This window comes from Mustela erminea, chromosome 1, assembly GCF_009829155.1.
Source record: "Mustela erminea isolate mMusErm1 chromosome 1, mMusErm1.Pri, whole genome shotgun sequence".
NCBI lineage: Eukaryota > Metazoa > Chordata > Mammalia > Carnivora > Mustelidae > Mustela > Mustela erminea.
This window is the reverse complement of record NC_045614.1, coordinates 86130384-86152277: the sequence shown is the minus strand read 5'-3', so window position 1 is coordinate 86152277 and position 21894 is coordinate 86130384. Positions and strand designations below refer to the sequence as shown.

The window sequence follows — 21894 nt, the reverse complement described above, 5'->3', positions numbered from 1 at the left end:
ATCTTTAAAAGTAAGACACAAATTTCAATTCGTTTAAAAGAGAGAGAGAGAGAGAAGAGAGAATGAGGCAAGTCTATTATCCCAGAATAACATCAACTTACTTTTAAAGGCAAAAAATCGCTAAAAAAATGAACACCAGAAGCTCAGACTTCTTTAAAAGATGCTTGACAAAGGCCATTTGTATTTCAAAATCCCTATGCCAAACTAACTTTAAGTTCATAACTTTTTTTAAAAGAATGACAGTGCATTAAACATTTGGCTAATGCTTCTGTCTATAATTGGAAGTTGACGTTTTGTGGTATTCATTAGTGTCAGAGTGCTCTCTACCTATTCAGGGAAGTGTGCTTCAAGATGCCCTGGTTCAGCTTCATGTAAAGAATTACATAGAGAAGGCAGGCAGAGCTAACTAGAGACTCTGCTATGTTTTCCAGTAACCACAGAATGTATCTGATACAAAACTCACCTCCAGTCTTGTTTGAGTAATTCGACAAGGGATCGATGCCCACTTCTTGTTCTTCTGGCTGCAGAGGGTGTCTAGTTTCAGATAAGGAATGATACATTTTGAGAACTGGACAATGTGGCCAAAAGTGACTACCTAGGATATTTAAAGAGAGAGAGAGAGAGAGGGAGAGAGAGAGATTATATTTTTTTCTTTTTGCTATGACTAGGAATAAGTACAAGATTGAAATGATTAAACGAGCATTACAGACATTAACAAGTTTTCCACAGGCTTCCGGGACTGTTACAACACATTGGCAGGCATATGCAAAGAAGCAAAAAGTGGCACAAAATTTCCATTTCAGCAAATTCTCCCTGAATTTGAACTTCACTGGTAACCTTTACCTCAATGTTCAATCACATGTATTTTCAATACACTTCTGCATAAAAAGTTGAATTGTAAGTTAAATTACTGTCCCATATATAACATCATTTTGTTTCAATGCCAAAACAATACCCATTTACAACAGAAAATTTTAAAATACAGAAAATATAGCAAACTAAAATCATTTATAATTGTGTTAGCTAAAAACAGTAGCCCTGTTAACATTTCATTTTATTACACTATCTTTCCTGTTTTTGTTACGGCATTTAAAATATGTATTTTTAAAAGTGATCTAACATACTAAGTATTCTGATTATGTAAGTTATGGTGGGTATCTTCCATCCCATAAAAAAAGACTATCTTATCACTGCAAATGGAGCCCTAGTATTCCATTAAATAGCTATAACAATTTATATAACCAATTCCTTACTAGTAAACAGAATGCTTTCAGTTATTCAGCACTATACACAGTTTCACAATGACTATGTTTTAGTGATATCTCTATGCCAATCTATGATTATTTTTTTAACATAAATTTTTATGTCACTGCTGGACCAAAATAAGTATTTAAAAAAATAAGACTCTATGATAAGTTTAGCAAATTATGCTCTAGAAAGATCTGTACATAGAACGATTCAGTCCCCTGGACTCTCATTAAGAATCAGAATGGGTAATTCATTTTATCGACCAGTGTGATAGTCAAATTTTATATTGCATTTGCTTGGTAACTAGTGAGATTCTGAAGATGCATATGTTTTCTCTGACATTTATTTATTATCTTTTGTGGATGGAATTTATTATTATGATTGTCTTCATAATTTGTAAGCATGCTTTAAATACTAAGAATATTAAACTTTGTCATGTGATACAAATACTTTTCTCAGAGTGTGTCTGTCTTCAAATAACATGGTATTTTTGTGACATAAGTAACTTTTTCATTTCTGTGCACCCAAATATATCTATATCTCCTTTACGGCTTCTACTTCTAGTATTATTAATGCTTACAAAGGCAAGATTATATGAATAACCACATACTTGTTTATGCATTTTGAAAGCTTTCCTCCTAGGGTCTGATTTCTATAAATGATTCCATTTAAACAAAGATGTTTTCAATTAATTACTATTGAACTTTCAAGCTACACTACTCATAAATTTTCTGTCTATAAGGTATATATAATCTTCCCAAATCAGAATCTTAAAAAAACAAACAAACAAACAAACAAACAAAAAAAACTGGTCTCACTAATTTTCATCCAAACTAATGTAACACATGAAATTTCAAGTTTTAAAAGAAGGGAGAGACATGATATAGAAAGAGTAAATGAGGAATAATAAGTTGGAAAAGCAAGCCCAACCAAAATAAGTATATAATTTTATAACATACAGGATATTTACAGAGAAAAGTTTCCAGAGAAGTCCATGAATATACAAATCCTTGACCAGCTTCTTCCCAACACAGCATACTCCGCTATGCTGCTTAGTTTCTCCCTAAAACTCTCACTTCATAAAATACTCCTGTACATTTTCTGAGTTTTACCAGAACTCTGCAACTCTCAGTCAGATGGTAAAAAATCCTTTCCATTTCAGGCTCTGGCTAAAACAAAAGCAAAAGGGTAGGCAAAACTAATATTACAGAAAGCCAAAAACTCTCATTGCCAACCTACAGGGAGAATTTCTAAAGCCATAAATCAAGTCCTAAAGCCATAAATCTAGACAGCCATCCATTATGTGCTTCTTATGTGTGCGAACATTTAGCACTTAAAATACTGAAGAATTCTAGGGAATATAATCTTGTAGAGGGCAGCAAAAAGTAAATGATCAATTATATATATTAGAAAGCAGAATCTGATCAATTTTGCTGATTAAGCAAGATTAAAGCAGATTAAGAAATAAAGTCCTCTGCTGTGGAGTAGTAAGGACTACCAAACTCAAATTCCTAACAGGGCCAAGCAAAAAGCACTATTAATCAAAATGAACATCGACTGAGAAATGAATATAAGTCAAAACCACTGTAAATGCTTCATATATATTCATCATTTCATCCTCCCAACAATCCTACTGACATACCTGCCTCATTGTTTTCATTTTACCAAAGAGAAAACTGAGGTACAAAGAGATTAACTCATTTGTCTACAGTCACACCAGTAGTAAATGTTGAAGTCAGAATTTGAACCTATCTTGTCTAGCTCTAGAGCTCACATTGTTTTTTTTTTTTTTTAAAGATTTTCTTTATTTATTTGAGAGAGTGAGAGAGCATGAGAGGGGAGGCCAGAGGGAGAAACAGATTCCCCACGGAGCTCAGAACCTGATGTGGGACTCGATCCCAGGACTCCAGAATCAAGACTTGAGCCGAAAGCAGTTGCTTAACCAGCTGAGCCACCGAGGCACCCCTCGAGTTCACATTCTTTACTCCAGCACTATATCTGGCTCTCAGTAAGTCAATGAGACAAACAGACAAGGTATAAAACAAAGTGGTACAAGAAGTTGGGGTCTGTGAATGACTGAAAACACCCTTGACTCTGCTTTAGCTTACTGAAGACAAGCTAGAAAACCATTATTTTATGTGAAATCTTTTTAAAGTATGGGCAAATAATTGGAATTTAAAAAAAAAACTGTGGAATAGATTAAACACATATCAACATTGTATTTTGCCTATGGACAACTACTTTAATGTTAAAATTCATATTCTCATACATTTTGTTATACTTTTGAAAATACAAGAGAAGATGTTTGAAAATACATTCTAAGTTAACTGCCAGATTTCCATAAAATGTCTTTAATATCCTAGACATGTTTTCATATCACTACCTTAATTTTTTAATTTTTATAGTACACTTCCACTGTTACAGACTTCACATACCAAAAATACACAAATAAGGGAATTTTATATACTTTGAACTTTATGAGAGATAAACAAGTAATTACCAAACTGATACCAAAGTATATGTTTAAAAATAACATTAAAAAACAAACACCTTTTTAGCTAAAATAAGATAGTCTAGAACATGATGATGTTCATATATTCATTCAAGATTTTCAAAGATACCTAAGGTCTTTTGACTCCTTAGAGAAAGTTAGGTTCAAGAAAGTCACTCACTATTTTCAGCTCTAATAATAATTCTTTAGAAACCAATGCCTATGGCTATAATCTAAAACCAACATATAAAATTTACCAAATATACCAGTCTACAATTATTCTGTACAATTAGGCATCCATGATATTCTGACTTATTATGCCTATAGATTGAAACTGAATCACTAAAATTCTTTTATATTCAAATAAGGCAAACTGAACAGTAATAATGAGTTATTTTCAAGAAACCTGTTGAAGAAAAGGTTTGCTCCTGATGCTCTTACTTTTAACTATGGATTTAAAAAATAATCTTGTTCAAAAGCAACCTATTAAGCAAGTGCTGCTTTGTTTTTTGTTGTTTGGTTATAAAAACAAAGGCTATTTTAGCTTTCTAGGATAAAAAACATTTAAGTGCAGGTTGGCTACTGCTATTGTGATTACCTTATAAAACCACAATATAGTGTTGTGTTTCAACGTGAACTAATTTTCTTAAAAACTTTCCAATTTGTTTTGTGACTATGCCAACAGTAGAAATATTTGACTACTACAAAGAAGAATATCAAAGATTTTTAAACAAATGTGTCTATATTCATTTTAATCACTATTATGAATAATCTTTTACCTATAAATATCAGACCATAGGAAAATATTTGATAAAAATTTAAATAAAGAATTAAGGGAACTTTTTTTAACTTAAAAATTTTAAGATAATCACTATTTAAGGTCAAAATGGCATAAACATTTTGAAAAGCACAACAGATCATTCATTACATCTTGTATTTGTATTACAAACCCAGACTTCTATATTTGGTAGGCCTTAATCTTCTCTATACAAAAGGCAGATGGAAAAATATATAATGACCAAAAATATCTAGAGTAAATGACTACTAAAATTCATAACTGATGGATTTCAGTTTTCTTAAATAATGTCAATCTATCTCAAGAATTTCCCTGACAAAACCCTGAGAATTTTTAAAACCGAAGGCAATCTTATTTTTTCTAATTTAGAACACACAGCAATATACCTTCCAAGACTTGAAAAAGGAGATATTCCTTTTTTGCTACATTACTATAAATAACAGTTAAATTTCCTGCTTCACATAAACTCAAAATTCACAAAACTCAAAACTGGTTGTGCAATATGGTTTTACTGCTATCCTGGTCACAGGAATTGACACTTTAGGCTGAACCTGCCATTTAAAATCCAAGACTAATCTCAAGGACAATTATATTGGCTTTACAAATCTGGTTCTTGCAATATTAAATCTTAGGATAAAGGTGATCTGCCTGAAAGAAGGGAAGTCTTGTGAAAACAGTTAATATTTAATGAGAGGGTAATAGTTCAGCACTAAAGCTTAGATGACATTTTTAAAGTATATTTGATAAAATATCAAAACAATATTATTTTCTTTGTCAAGTGAAGCAATACAAGCAGTCTCAAGTGCAAGATCTCAAATTCTTAGGCATCATACAGATAAAATACATTTTTTTTCCCTTTTAAAATGGTATCACATCAACAAAGCCTCTGGAAAAATAATTTATTCCCTCTGAATCTGAAGTTCTATGTATTTCAATGTGCATTCTTTCACAGCTTCTAATACATAGGCAGAGAATTAGCATTCTGAATTGTGTCTTCTAAGGACATCCATATTCAGAAAAGCTCATATAAGCATACTTCATTCATTTAAATTCTTGACTGATGGTAAACTTAAAAGTCAAACACTGAAATGACAGAGTAATATTACTTTACATAAAGATATCTCCTATAAGAAAAACGTATCAAAGAGCTTAAATGAACTCTTTCCAGAGCACGGTTATGAAAGGGGGAGAGGATAGAGCATGAGTAAGTATCTGTCACAGATAGTATGCATTTACAGTGATGGGTATATAACCTAAAACATGACATCTTGGCTATAAAAGCAACAAACTTTGATAGAAGCTATATTTTCATAATTAAGAGAGAGTAACTGAACATTATCTATAGAATTTCCTATTTAAAAAAAAAAAAAAAAAAACCTCTTCTATTCAAAAATGTTGGCAGCTAGAGGTAAATTTGATGTTTGGGAATAATGATGTTCTAAAGTCCCCATAAGAAGAGAAGGAGGTAGGAAAGAAGGAAAGAAGAAAAAACGAAAGAAAAAGAGAAGAAGGAAAACAAAGAAAGAGACAGAATAAAGTTCTATTTTTATATCTGGCCAATCTTTAATGCAAGAGGGTTACTTTGGACTTTAAATAAGTTAATTAAGTATTAAAATCAATCATCTGAAAGTCTTAATATTTAATATTGGTTAGATTGTGTATCAAAGTAGTTTTATTATTTATTTACTCCAAACCTTTCCAGAATACTTCATCTGACAACAGGGGGTCTGTTTCTCATAAGATAAATGCATTTACAATGCCAAATAAATTATATATAAAAGCATTTGTCTTAATACATGTCATTCAGTATTAAATATCACTCATTGGTAAAATCTTGAAAACCTAATTCACTTTTACCAACCACACAACTGTACCATCTAAGTGTTGCCAATTAAACGGGTATAGGAATACATAAGGGTCTACCATCCTAAGAACAATGAAGACTTATTTCTTATAGTTTCCAGGCTATCAGAACAAGATGTTTAGAGTAAACAATCTACTACAGAAATAAACTAGATTCATAAACAATATATATAATCAGAAATAAGCAAATATATGAAATGTTCACAGGTGGGCTTAAATATTTTATTTTACAAAATAAGAATATATTTGGCCTTTCAAATATTTAAATGCTATACAATAATAGAAACTAGCAGTTGTGACTATATAAAAGGAGAGAAAATTGAGCATTATAAAAAGTTAAAGTGGTCTAACAAAAAGCTCTCCACAGTGTATCCTCATTTGGTTTCAGACTTCTCTAGAACAGATGCTCAAGATGCAAAGACTGGGAAAGTAGCTTAGCCTAGTGACCAAACCTTTTGTTGTTATACAGCCATACCAAAACACTTCCAATTGTTACTGTCCCTATTTTATATAGAGAACACCTCTAGCCTTTAAACTATTCAGTCAGGTTTTCATAAAATCAAGGTAACTATAACAATTAGGAGTTCAAGAAGAATGAGCAATATTTGAAAAGAGAAAATCTTTTTGAAATGTCAGCCTTGAACATCAAAATTATACAGAATGATGAGGAAGCAGGCTTATATTGCATATAAATACGAGAGCATATTAGGCTGCATTTAATTACCAGTTCAAACAACAACCTGATCTAACCTCTGACAAGTAAAATAAATGTTCTGAATAATTTAACTAAAGTAAACATTTGCTGTTAATGCTAGCTAATTATAGTAAGAGCTGGAAAGAGGGGAAAAGAGATGACGAAGAGAAGGGAAGAAAAAGGGAGATGATTTTTTTTTAAATTAATACTGAGATCTGCACTCTTCATTGAAACATGATTATTTTCAATGAACTTAACTCACATAAAAGGGCAAACTTAGTCAAACACAGTTGCTTTATAAATACTCAGATAAAGAAACAATATGGCTGATTAGAGATTTTATTCTTTCATTGGTAAAAATCACAAGACTACCACAAGATAGGAAAATTATGTACAGATAAATTAAGGTACATCCACCCCTCTGCACCCAAGGAGCTAAAAGTTTAGTGAGGAAAGAGCCCAGCAAATAAGTGGCCAGACTTAGCATTAGCTAATTAGCTGAAATGATTAATTGAAATAAAGTAAAACTATGGATGCCCAGTTAAATTTGAATTTCAAAAAAACAATAGAAGTAGTATCTGTAACATACTTAGACTACAAAATTATCCATAATTTATCTGAAATTCAAATTTGATTGTGCATCCTGTACTTTATCTAACAAGCCTATCAGTAAATAAATGAGAATGAGCATCTATGGGAAAACATGTGGTATTCTCATTACAGAAGTCCCAGGATTAAATGAGATGAAACTCTAAGAGTAAGATCCCCAAAAAACTAACCCAAAAGCAGGAGAGAGCTGTTTTTCCAGAGCTGCTATCTAGTTATCACTAATTAGTAACCACTGATGGGAAAGACCAAGATATACACCATTCAAATGACCTGGCCCCACATCAACTTGTCTTTTAATTTCCCTAAGTAACTGCAAAGAAATATAATAATGTAGAAATGAACAAACCAACTTCTTAATGGAAATCATCACCTACCAAATGCAGAAAATGAAACAACCCAACAAAAATCTAAGTACTGCTTGGGACCTTGCTGAACGGAGATAGAGTACATGACTATTCTTACAGTGAGATTATCTTTACCACTAAGGAACACAGATGCATTTACAAAACAAAAAACAAAGAAAACTGAACTTTGTTAACTTGTTGAGACCACTCTTACTTAAATATGTAATGGATTCACTCTCATATTGTAAATAAAATGTTAATAAATATTCATGATACTGCATAAAGATCTGAGGTATGGTAAGCTCTGAGTGTGACCTTAAATTAAAAAAATAATAATGCATAATGTGAAGACATGTTATACTCCATATGAAAAACTCCAATTTAATTGATTAGTAACTTCAAAAATGACTAGCTTATTTGCTCATGGTAAGTAGTAGCTTCTATATACTTGGGCATAAGAAACAAGAAGCCTCAGTATGAATGTAAAAATGTTTCGGTTATAATAGAAGATCATCATTATTTATACAGACAAGAAAAGCTGCAACTCTCCAACTTGATGACATATATATAGATTTTTCTATAATTGATAACAGAAAATGACAGTCACTTAAAATAGTAACTTACTGTAAAATAATGAATTTGAGCTTCACTGGAAAGTGATAGGACTTGAGAGATTCTCTGAGTCTTTGCTAGCCACGTTGACTGTAATAGTCCCATCTTTACCTAAGAGACTTGTGTACGGATAACTTTTCTCTGTATGATTTCTAACACCAAAACCACTTAGATGTCCATGTTTAAAAAAAAAAAAAAAGATATATATGTACAGCTGAAAAGGGTAAATATTATGGGCCTTATGAGACCATAACTGTCTACATTTCACTTAGAAAAGAGTAAGTTTCAAGCACTACTAAAATCAAAGATAAAGAAAAAAGGATTAGGTATAAAAAACAGAAGATGATACACTGTTCACATGATATCCTGATGACACAAAGCATAAGGATTCTGTGGCTACTACTGAAGAATTTTTCAAGCCATCAATGCATACTGAAAAACCAGAAAAACTCCGTAAATGCCATGTAGAACAAGTGAAGACCTGAAAGGGTTGATGAAAAAGTGCAATTAACAAAACAGTAAGAATACAAATAGTAATGTGGATGTACACAGGGACAACAGAAAGGCTACACAAACCCTATTCCAACTGCCAGAGAGTTTTACTACAAAAGTGATACATACTTCTTCCTGTGTATATACTTTAGCAAGAAGAAAGTAGCACGCTCACTCCAAAATTTCAGTGAATATCACAATAAGTGTTTAAAAGATTAGTACATTAAATTAGATATAAAGACTTCTCACCACACTGATATAAATGAAAACATTGCATGATTTCTAAAATTTTGATAATGTATGCCTAAACCTCAGCAAACGCTTTAAAGGTAGATTACAAACTTCATGCTACCCTTTACCCATTTACAAAACAATGACACAGTCACTTGGAATCACAAGGTGCTATTTAGGGGCGCCTGGATGGCTCAGTGGGTTAAGCCTCTGCCTTTGGCTTAGGTCATGATCTCAGGGTCCTGGGATCTAGTCCCGCATCGGGCTCTCAGCTCGGCAGGGAGCCTGTTTCCTCTCTCTCTGCCTGCCTCTCTGCCTACTTGTGATCTCTGTCAAATAAATAAATACAATCTTTAAAAACAACAACAACAACACAAGGTGCTATTTATACATTCAGTTAAATAAATAGAGATGTAAAGCTCTGAAAACTGTTTACGGCCTGGAAATTTTATCTTAATTTCTAATGGAACCAAACAGGATCAAGCACTTCAAGTGACACTATCAGAAAATAATTTTTTCCTAAAGAGGCTTTTGAAACCAGTAAGAATTTCCCCCAAAGTCCAAATATACTCACTTTCACTTAAGTACATTTTTACAAAATCTTCCTTAGCCAAAAAAAAAAAAATATATTAACTTTAAAAACCATAAATACGTAATATTTTAAATATCTAGGATTTTAAATCCTAGAAAAATCAAGTAAAAGATTAAGATAGCTAGTTATTTTTAGTATCGTAGGAAGACTTTGTCCAAGTAGTATGAAACTCTAGTTTTTACTAAGTATATTTAAAAGTCCACTTGTTATTTAAGTATGATAAGTGACTATAAGTGGTCAAAGCAGTAAACTTACATAATTATACAAATACATTGGTATGACCTTTTCTCTTTGTCATATTTGAGAAACTAGTATTTTGCCTCCTAGTATGATATGAATTATTTTTATATGTCACACACTCTCCTGGAACACCAGGATTATTCTCTACAAAATCATTCTAACTATTTACTGACGGAAGAGTGTTAACACCCAAAATATATGAAAAGTAATCTGTATTTTTCAGTTACTACTAGAATTGACATAGTGACTGAAATTCTTGATATACTTCTTTAAGCCATCTCATTTCAAAAATTATTTGAGTATCCTGTGGATGTCTGTGCAAAACAGTAGTTATGAGCCCATAGGCAAGCCACATATATGTATCTATAGTTAAATAAGCAACCAAATATAAAAGTGGACCATGAAAGAATTTTCAAGAGAATCATATTAACACAAAACTAAATTTTAAGATATCATACCTTAACATCTAATGCAATCTTATTTTGATGAATTTAGTAATTTTAACCTAGAAGTAAAATTGCTAGATCAAATTGTTTGCCTATCTTCAACAAAATATTGCCAAACTACTACCCAAAGTACCATATACCACTTTATGTGTTGGTATGGAACAGTTTCTATTTCTCTACATCCCTGCTAGCTCTTAGTATCATGAGCCTCTTTCCCCCTGCCCTGCAATCTGAGTGGTATAAAGTGGTATCTCATTGTGGTTTTAATTAGCATCTCCCTGACTACTAATTTTTTTTAAGATTTTATTTATTTATTTGACAGAGAGAGAGAGACAGCAAGAGAGGGAATATAAGCAGGGGGAGTGGGAGAGGGAGAAGCTGGCTTCCTGCTGAGCAGGGAGCCCGATGTGGGGCTTGATCCCAGGACTCTGGGATCATGACCTGAGCCAAAGGCAGATGCTTAACAACTGAGCCACCCAGGTGCCCCTCCCTGACTATTTCTTGATTAAAAATCCTTTCATCTGTTCTATTATTCAGAATTCTCCAAAGAAACAAACCAATAGAAGAAAAAGTAGCAGTAAGAGAGAAGAATAGAAGAAAAAGTAGCAGAAAGAGAAAGAGAGAGTTTTGTTTTGTTTTTTATAAGGAACTGGTTCGCATAATTACAGACCTGGCAAATTCAATCTGCAAAGTTAAAGGGAAGGCAGGCTGGAGATCCAGGAAGAGCCAATGCTCTATTTCAAAGGCCATCAGATAGGAGAAGCCAATGATATGGCCTGAAGGCCATCAGAAGGAGAGGCTGTAGATTAAGTCCAAGTCAGTCTGCTGTCGAATTCTTTTGGCTAGGTGTAAGGTCAGCCTTTTGTTCTATTCAGGCATTCAACCGATTAGATGAGGCCCACCCACATTAAGAGGGCCAATCTACTTCTGCCCATTTAAATATTAATTTCATCCAAAACACCCTCAAAAAACCACCTACTATAATGTCTGACCAAATATCTAGGAACCCTCTGTGGCCCATTCAAGTTGACCCATAAAATTAAACATTCATATCTACTTACTAGCCATTTGGGTCTCCTTTTCTAAGTGCTGCCTGTTCATGTCTTTTGCCCAATTTTCAAGTATGTGGTCTTTTGCTTAATAATTTATAGGATTTAAAAAAATAAATCATTGATAACACAGTAATTTTAATACAGTATTAAAAATCGGAAGTATAGTGTAAATTAAATGATCATTCATGTATACTTTAAATGGTCCCCATATGGCAAATAATGTTGCAGCATGCATTCAGAAAAGAATGATTTAAAGAAAACCAAATTTTCCTTTGTAAATATAGTACAATGAACAATAGGTTATGTTCCTGAAGAAAACAGAAATAAAGAATGATTATGATAATTTGTTCTATGCATTCTTTGCTCAGAGGTGTGCAGTACTGATAATTACTAATATTTTACGAATGCTTAGTAAATGCCAGCCAGACACTGTGCTTTATGCTATTATCCCATTCAATCTCCTCAGCATCTTATCAGAAAGGCATCATTATCATCCCTATATTATATATGTGGCTATTGAAACTAGCAGGTTAAGGATCTCAGCCCAATGGCACAACTAAATGGCTGGAAAATGAATGTCGACATCTTTAAAAATTCATTTTAAGACATCCCTACTGGCTTCCCACTATGTATATTAGTTCTAAGAAAGGAACTCCAGCGAATAAAGAACGAGGAAAGACAACATCCTTGCTATCTTAACACAGAATCTGACAGGAGGCAGAATATAGAAAACTATATATACCATGTAATGCAGGACAGATTCCATAGCAAAGGAGATGTATTAGAAGAGTTCTAACTCTGAGACATCAAGGGATAATCATGGTTCCATAATGCCTGCTTACATATAAATACATCTATAGGTTCTCAAAACCTTTCATGATCTACCCACATCTATCTTTCTAATCTTTTCCTTCATACCCTTTCATTCTTTAAAGACACCCAATGTTCTCCCATCTCTATTTATTCGAGCAACTAGTCTCGGTCAAGAAAACCTATCATGTCCATTCCTCTCTCTCTAAAATACTTCTTTAAAACAAAACAAAACAAAACAAAACAAAACAAAACAAAACAAAACAAAATAACCACTCTTCTATTCTCATGATCTGGCAAATAACAGTAAATATTACTGACCAAGTATCTATCAGACCTGATCCCACTAATCGCTTCCCAAAGTTATCTCAGTGGCTCCTTTCTCTCGGAAATGTTCCCTAACTCCATTTCATTCTGCCAGTTAAATGAGCAAATTCAGAAACTAGATCATATAAAATTCAATCCCGTATTTCTACTTCTAATAAGGAAAAAGTGAACAAAACAGGTTTTCTGTCTTCCAAGGGGTTCAAAAGGCAAGAACAGCCGAAGGAAGAAAAGCACCCTCTCGGATAATGCACTAGCATCACACTTCTCTCAACTACCGTGCTTTACTATTCCTGCAAAAGGAAATTTCCATAATCTACTTTTGTTGACACCAGTGATAGAGTCACATTTTCTAGGCTCAAATTGAGGAAACGCCTTTATTAACTCTCTGACCTTAGGTAAGCTGGATAAACTTTGTCTCTCAGTTTCCTCAAAGTATAATGAGAAATATCTATTTCACAGGTTTTGTGAAGATTAAACAAACAAACCTAAGAACTCATAAAAATACTGGGCACATACATAGTAAGCACTCAATAATACTAGCTATTATTTTTATTACTATCACCATCACACTGCTCTGATGGTGATGTTTACACAATTAGGTTATTAGAATGAGAGCAAAGACAGAAGGGTACTTATAGTTCAAAAACACAAAACCTTCAAATATCCCCTAAGATTTGTCCTCTACCTTATACACTGCAATTAGATTTCACATAATATTTTCTCAATTTGTTTATTGAGAAAGGAAAGAAGGAAGCAGAAATTGGAGAAAGCAGGGACTGCACAAGTGTAACATACATTCAACTTAGAAAATATGTGCTGAATCCTCCCGTTTGCCAGCAACCAGTCTAGAAGGTCATCATTTAGAAGTGATCAAGACAGTCCAAGTCTCTGTCTTCAGAAAATTTACATTCTAGGGGAAGGCAAACAATAAACTAAGCGTAAAAAAAACCAAAATTTACATGTCAAGTAGTGGTATATATTATGAAGAAATGTAAAGAGGGTAAGGGGACAGAGAATGGTGGGGCATGATGGAGAGCTTATTTGAGAACTGGGAGCTTATTTGTCAAGGTGTAGTCTTGAGAGGCCCTGAAAAGGTGGTGGCATTTGAATAAAGTGAGGGAACAAGCCACCAGATCATCTGGGGGCAGAGCTTGCTGGGAACAGGAATTGCAGAGACCCTAAAATGGGAAACAGGTAGAAGTTTTGGAGGGACAAAGAAAAAGGGGGTGTGAATGGAGGTGGGGGCAGCAGGGGACAGGCTCTTTATGTCCTTTTAGGCCATGAAAAGACTCTGGTTTATACTTTGAATGACATGGAAAAGCATGGGAGGGGCTGGGCATGGGAGTGTGAGATGGTATGATAGAGACCACATTACATGTCTCAAGTAAGGAAAAACACTTGACCACCTGGGTCATCCACTCAAGACCTTCTTCAGAAAAGAGGCTTTCCTCAGAAAGTTAAGAATAAAAGATCAGTACTAGAAGTAATATCAAGACTATGGTACACTAGAAGGAGGAAGATAAAGCAAAAAGGAGCAGTATAGAAAAAGTATAGCAAAGGATGGAAAACCAAGTCACACAAAAGGGCATCTAGACAGACACTAGATGTCCTCGGGACACTTCCAGTATTTTTGGAGAAATGAAATACCTACAATCAATCAAAATCAACCAATCAAATTAGCCATGTAAGAAAATATAACACTAAATGTAATTTGATTTTATTTTGTATGAATTCAATGTCTTCAGTTGTTTCTGGGTAAATGACAGCTACTGACTACTGAAGGTCATGAGCTCCTAGCCCAGTGTCTGTATATCAAGTCCTAATAAGAGACAATGGTAGGGGATGATGAACGTGTGAATGAACTGGGAAAAGAAAACATTGGCCCAACTCACACAATCTCTGCTTTGTGAGGCACAAAGCCAAAACAAAATCTAAGTCTCTTTTTTCACTGATTAAAAATATGGACCTTCCTCAAAACTGTTACAGTTAGAAACTGCTAGTGGTAAGACAGCATCAGATAAATTTATTAATACAATCAGTATAGAATAGATTTTGTGAGTTGTCTGGTATGTCCACAGGCCTTTAGTGGTTATCAGCCCTCTCAGCTATGGATGTGAATTACAACAGAATGTAAGTTTAGTCAGCTCTAACAAGTCTTCTGGATTTTGGTTTTATGTAGTATATGCTTCCATCATTGTACTTTTGTTTCTCGAACAATTTATAAAGCAGACAAATCTGTAAATCTAGAAACTCAGTGTCTGTCTATAGATCTAGATATATCACACACTCTTCCATTTTATCTCATAGTGAGATAAAATGATACTTCTTAAAATATAAGGTGATATCACCTCTTACCTAAGTAACCAAGATCAACAACAACCATAGTTCCTGAAATGTGTGGTGAGGTTTTCTACAGCAATGGCAAAGAGAAGTAGACAGGAGAATTAGTGTACATAAATTCCTCCCTAAAGAAATGTCAAATGACCCCCTATTCCAGAACTAGTACAACTGAACAAAATTAAGTAACTTACATTTAGAAATTTTCCATCCTTCAAGATACAAAAGCATTATTTCTAACACATTAGGGGAAGAAAATGAATCGCAGATTCAAAAATCTTAAACTACTAAAAAAAAAATACCCATATTCTCTTTATTAGTAGAAAACCAGTCTGAAACATAAAAAGATGCCTCTTGGGATGTCAAGCATGTCTCCGATTTCAATCTTATTAAACGTATATGGATATAGGTCAATGGATAAGGCAAATTTAAACTAGAACAGAAAATCTGATTCAGTTCAAATTAACATCTTCTTTTACCTATTCCTTCTGGCAGTACTTGGAAAATCTGTAGCAACAAACTATCACTTCATTATCTTCCCACAAGATACTGGTTTTCTCTAACACTTCACAATGCCTCTGAGATAGCATATCTGACATAACACCTCCACTTCTCTCCAGAATTTAACAAGATAAAGACAAGACAGTAAGAGAGTAGACAATGTTGGTGTTACAAATGCAAGAATCCCACCTGCCATGAACCTTCAAATTAAATATGCACCTTAAACCATTTTAACTGTTTTTCCATAAAGGTATCTGATATGTTCTGCGTTCCTGTTTACCTTTAAAGTATTTAAAACATTGCAGGGCCATTCATTAGTGTTAACTGATGGCAATTATTAACTAATGGTAGGAGGACTTGTCCCATTTAAACTAAAATATGACTGAAACACTGTATGGTGATTCAAAGGACCCAGGATGGTTGTTTTAATGATGTTTCTTTAATTAAATAAAGCTGAGTTATCATATGTGGTCTTTTAATGCTATTCCTTTTTTTTTCTTTCCTTTTTAACCTAGATAGGATCCCTCAAAGAGAAAGTAAAATGGTAAGCTCTCAATTCATCTAACTACTAAATATCAAACTTCCCTGATTATGTAAAAATATAAAGTTTAAACTTTGTTCTGTGATACTATTAAAATGTAGATGTCATTGATTAGTTTCACCTACTTTGTAGTAATACCTGGAACACAAGTGTGATGACCTACATTCGAAAACAGGCAGGATTTTCAGGGCTGTACCACAAATGAGATCTACAGATAGGAAAGTTCACCTATTTCCCATCAAATCCCTTCTCTAAGCCATCTCCCAAAGGGTTTACCCCAGTGCTTTTCAGCATCTGTGTGCTTCAGTACAAGCATTCAGAGGGCAGGAATCAGGCCCAGACAATGTGCTCTCATGGCCCCTAACAGCTCCATATGCACGTGATGTTTATTAAACCAAGCTGAAAGGCATTTGACAATACAATTACTGAAAAATGCAATGCTCACCCAGCATGTGAAATCTTGTGCCTTGTACCTTCTGATTTCAGCAGTGCCATGTGTGCTGTGATAGTTAAGGACCTGTCAATGTTTCCATTATAAACTCTGGTTTTCAGAGGTTTGTATCTTGGCCTATAAAAATAGATTCCGGTCTGTAACTTGGCATGGAAAGCACTGGTATCAGCCCAAGAGAACATTTTTTGTTCCAAAGATTAAAATAAAAATCTGTTTAGTAGTTTTAAGTTAAGAGAGTGTTAAAAAGGGGGAAGGGGAGGGTGGGTGGAGTATAGAATGTTTTTAAAAACACACAAAAAAAACCAATGTTCTATGTCTCACTACTGCTTCATTTTAAATTTTGAAATGATTAACACAATATAAACCAATGATACTGCGTAAATGAAAAACCTAAAAAGAGTTTTAATTAAAAACATTATGGCGGTTACAAAAAAAATCATAAATTTTTAAACAACTACATATGTAGTATCTCAAATAATCCCCACATTTAAAGATTGTCCAAGTACTCACTGACAGTAAACCAAAACTATTTCAAAGACATGTTTCTTCCAGATATGTAAAAATTACTTTTTAATGAATCACTAAATGTAGATTTACTTCAGATTAGTGGAGACAATCTTCAATCCTATCTTCAATTTATGTATCAAGAAGTTTCTAAAATATATTATAACTTAATGTAATAAACTCTGAAGTAATCTTTATATAGTTTGTTCAAGATACTACTTTAAGTTTTGTTGTTTCTTTTTAGCTTAACATAGATGTTTTCTTCAAAAATATAAAACTAGTATATAATTCTGGTGTACCTTCAAATAAACACATTTTGAAAGAGTAATTTGTATCTACTAAAGGGGGTATAAACTCGTGTAATCTCCTTGGAGGATGATTTGGAAATAGCTATCAAAATTATGATATACTCTTTAAACTTGTAATTACATTCTTAGGAAATTATACTACAAATATACCTGCACATATGAAATAATATAGATATAACTTTTATATATGCATGTGAATTTTTAGTGTGAATCTTCTAAAAAAAATTCTGTACTCCACTCACAAGAATATTTCTCACAGAATTTTTAAAATAATGAACAGTTGAAACAAACCTAAATGTCCATCAACTGGGCACTTGTTAAATGAGTTATATTGTATAGGCATACAATGGTATTACCAAACAGCTATTTAAAAAGAGGAAAGAAGAAAAAGACAAAAGAATAACACATTAATACAGAAAGTCTAAGTTACAATGATAACTGAAAATAGCAAGGTCCTATGTTACCACCTGTAGAGGCAGAAAAAAGAGTGAAGAAGAATATATACAAACATATATATACATGTATGCTTACATAGAGAGAGACAGAGAGAATATATATATGCAGAGAAAGAGAGAAAGAGCTTTATCTCTTTGTGTTTACATGCATAAAACATTTCTAGAAAGATACACAATAAACCAACAATAAAAATTAATGGTTTCCCATAAAAATAATGTCATAACTTTGGGTACCATTCCTAATCAAAGTCTCAGTAGCAGATAATATAACCAAAAGAATACTAGAAAGAAAAATACATACAACTCTAAGCTTCTATAATTACTGAAAACAATAAAATTAGGTACTGTACAGTGTACTTATATTCACACAATATATAAGTGGTTCTTAAATGCTGGTATATACAGAATCACTTGAAGATCTTATTAAAATACAGATTTTGGACTCCACCCTTAGAATTTCTGAGCCACAGGTCTGGAACAGAGCCTAAGAATTTGCTTTTTTTTAAAGAGTCCCCAGGTAAGGCTGCATTGCTGATCCAGAGACCACACTTGGAGAACATATGCTCTAGATAAATGATTACCTGTTCAAAATTGTACATAAAAACCCACTTACTATAACATTATAAATGTAATTTCATTATTACCCATAATGCTTATTTTCCTAAAATTTAAGAAGTCTGGGTAATAGGGGTAGATAATGCTTATTTTCCTAAAATTTAAGAAGTCTGGGTAATAGGGGTAGATAATGCTTTAAATTATTCTAAACAAGGTAAAATAAAGTGGAAGAGAAGACAAGGAAGTTAGTTCTATTGTACTTTGTACAGCTTCCCATCTCCTCCTTCTGCCACTAGATGGAAACCAGTACAATGGTTAGCTGTCAAACAGCAGATATAAACTGAAAAACAGTAAAACTGAGGTGAAACTTATGTTACATGGTATTAATTAGGAAGGGACATATAGCTGGGCATCCCTTACAGACATTAACTGTACAATGACCATCTGTACTTTTCAACTCATTGTATATGTCATCAGCCAGTGACCTATCAACCATATCAACTTCAAAGAGACTTATCACTGGTTGAATTATGATGCCCCAAAATTCTTAAGTTTAAATCCTAACCCCCAGTACCTCAGAGTATGACCTTATTTGGAGACAGAGCCTTAAGGAAGAAATGAAGTGGAAGTGATGTCATGAAGGTGGGTCCTCACACACTGTGACTGTTTTCTTATTTATAAGGGGTAACACAAGCAGTCATTTAGACACCCAGAGGGAAGATGATTTGAAGACGCAGGGAGAAGACAGCCATCTACAAGCCAAAGACAGGGGCCTAAAACGATCCTTCCTCTGCAGCCTGCAGAAAGAACTAAACTTGCCAACACCCTGACCTCAGCCTTTTCACCTCTAAAAGAGTGAGACAATACATTTCTGTTATTTCTGCCACTAAGTTCATGATACTTTGCTGTGACAATCCTAGCAAATCAAGACAGGAGCTTTCTCTTGTATTTACTTTCTTCCCTTTAAAAGGTTGAATGACTACTATAAGCAATGTAATGTGTCAAGTGCTGAGACCACAAAATTGAATAATTAGCCTTCAAGGAGCTTACAGTCTAATGGTTCATTACTTACAGCATATTCATTTAGCCATTAATAAGATTGGTGCTTGATCAGTGGGTCATCAACAAAAAGTAAAAGACACCAACACTGTCAATTCTACTTCACTTCTACTGCCACCATTCCAATTAGAGCATTCCTGCTGCCTAGTCCTCAGTGTAAACTTTTCCGACTGGCCTCTTCCCCTCTCCCTCCAACCTATCACATGCATGCATTCCTGGCAGCCCCCTTCCTGAGAGCACCCTTCATGTAAATTTCCTCATTAAAGTGTTTCAATAAATAAGGAACATTCACTTTTTCCCAATTCAAGTTACAGTCAGTCAATATTTCCCAACAGATGTACATAACTTCAAACAAATTACTTAAAACCACTGATGTAGTTTGCACCTTGAAAACTGAAATGTCTTTAAGAGAAGCAATTATTTATAATGAACAGGAGTAGCATTACCATAAAGTATTTAATACACCTATATGTAACTATACCCCCTTAAATAACTCTAAGTCCAGCACAGGACTAATGACCTTATTTATTAAGTAGTAAGGGTACAAACTGAAAGCTGTTCTTCATCTGTGAATGCCTCATAAATACCCATAACTATCACAGAAATCCTAGCTCTAGATTCCAAAACTTGTATATAACGTTCTCATGGGCAGCTTATTATCTTACACAACTTCATTCTATATTGCACTTACAAATATGGCCTCAATTACAAATGAAAACTTTAACTTTGAATTTCTTGCCATTTCATTATCAAATGTCTCAACTACTGAATTAACATTTTTATAGAGTTACCCCATTTGTTTTATTTTGATAAAACTAACTATTCAAATCCCAGGGGGAAAAAATTGTTAGCACTAAATTTTCTCTAGAATTTCTCATCCCTTTCTTCCTCAACAGAGTTCCATTATGTGATTTAGGAAGCCAAGTAGGCTGCTGATATTCCTCCATTACCTTACAAGTAAATAAATTTTACACCTACAAAAATTATTAGAAAAATTGCAAAATAATATTTCTTGGCCTCTTTATACACAATATTCTAGTGTCGCTATTTCTTTTAGGTCCCAGAGAGAACATCTCTTATTAGTCCTACAATTAAATGATTCAGCAACCAGCCACACTATCTTTGCCTTTTAACAGTTCCAATCAGTAGCAGATCTAGGTGTAATCAACAGCAGCAGGGGGCTTTAGGAAGCAAAACAAAACAAAAACAGTAGGAATCTTTACTAGAATACAGTAATTGATACAAGGGAACATTATAGGCTATTTTAATCCAAGTTAATCTAAGATATTAGAGTCTGATTTTATAATCAGAAGTGAAATGAGCAGGACAACTTCTGAATATCTGAAAACAGAACAAATGTCAAACAGTTAATAAGGTTAAAATGAAAGAGGGCTGTTTTCAAATGAATCTCCTCAGTCTCAGAAGGGTCATTACTTCTGTTTTGGTTATTTAGCACCCATTTAGCTGATAAATTAAAGCCCTCCTTACCTCCTACTGCTACCATGCCTAACCAATTTCATATCATATACTTATAAAATTAAGGCGTCCTAGAAAGTAACTAACTAGCAATGCTCTTACTCCGTTAAAGAAACATTTAAAATGTTAGCAGCAAAATCAGGACAGCCTTAAAATGTAATTTCGCATTTCTTTCATTTTCATATTTTTGACTCCCCACCCTAGAGTATATGGATGGTCGTTAAGTGCTATGACTGGAGCTACTTAATAGCATGCAGGTAGTACAGTGATTTATTTACATGTGAAATCAAAAACCAATGGTAGTACCATGTGATGACTACAAATTTTAACTCTACAAAAATCCACAAATGGAAATGTTACCATAGTAACAACCTGATCACACTGCACGTGAAGATAGCTGATTTCATGATATAATTCTATAGCTGTTCATTGCAATATGTGCAATGAGACATCTATGAAACCTCAATTCTTCTATTTCTTCCCTCTGCTTGGAAGAACAAGACGTGAGGAATGTGGCTGACAATTTAACAATCCTGTCACAATCTTCTTTTACTTCTTCTTAAAATTTTCAAAACAAGAAATTTAAAAAATAAGTTGGGCTAGGATTTAAAACACCAAACTATAAAACTCAGTATAGGACATAACCAATCTATAGTGTTAGGATTTAACACAGCAGAAAACAAGTTACCTGATGGCAATCATAACTCTTTCTGAAAATACTCCCAAAGTTAACCAGCAACTATCCTACAGTGCTTTTACCTCAAAAAGCAGTCTTTTGTATTATAAAAGAAAAAATAATACCAAAAACAAGTGCATCTTCTATCTAGCAGGTACATTAAGGCAAATGTTAATACAAATAT

At 33.5% G+C, this 21894-nt stretch overlaps 1 protein-coding gene across 6 annotated transcripts in view; it reads right to left on the bottom strand.

The window, feature by feature from the left end:
- The window catches only part of TBC1D5 (TBC1 domain family member 5), a 550005-nt gene that overhangs the window by 347664 nt on the left and 180447 nt on the right, over positions 1-21894 (bottom strand). For 2 of the 6 annotated variants that reach the window (XM_032332136.1, XM_032332168.1), the window contains exons 1-2: positions 16672-16794; positions 464-595 (exon numbers count right to left, since the gene is read on the bottom strand). In XM_032332136.1, coding sequence (XP_032188027.1) covers positions 464-595; positions 16672-16678 — 139 coding nt within the window. In that variant the 5' untranslated portion in view covers positions 16679-16794. Of the gene's footprint in view, positions 1-463; positions 598-3674; positions 3681-9559; positions 9580-16671; positions 16795-21894 lie in introns of those variants that run through there. The other 4 variants (XM_032332177.1, XM_032332153.1, XM_032332162.1 and 1 more) reach the window with 3 other exon arrangements.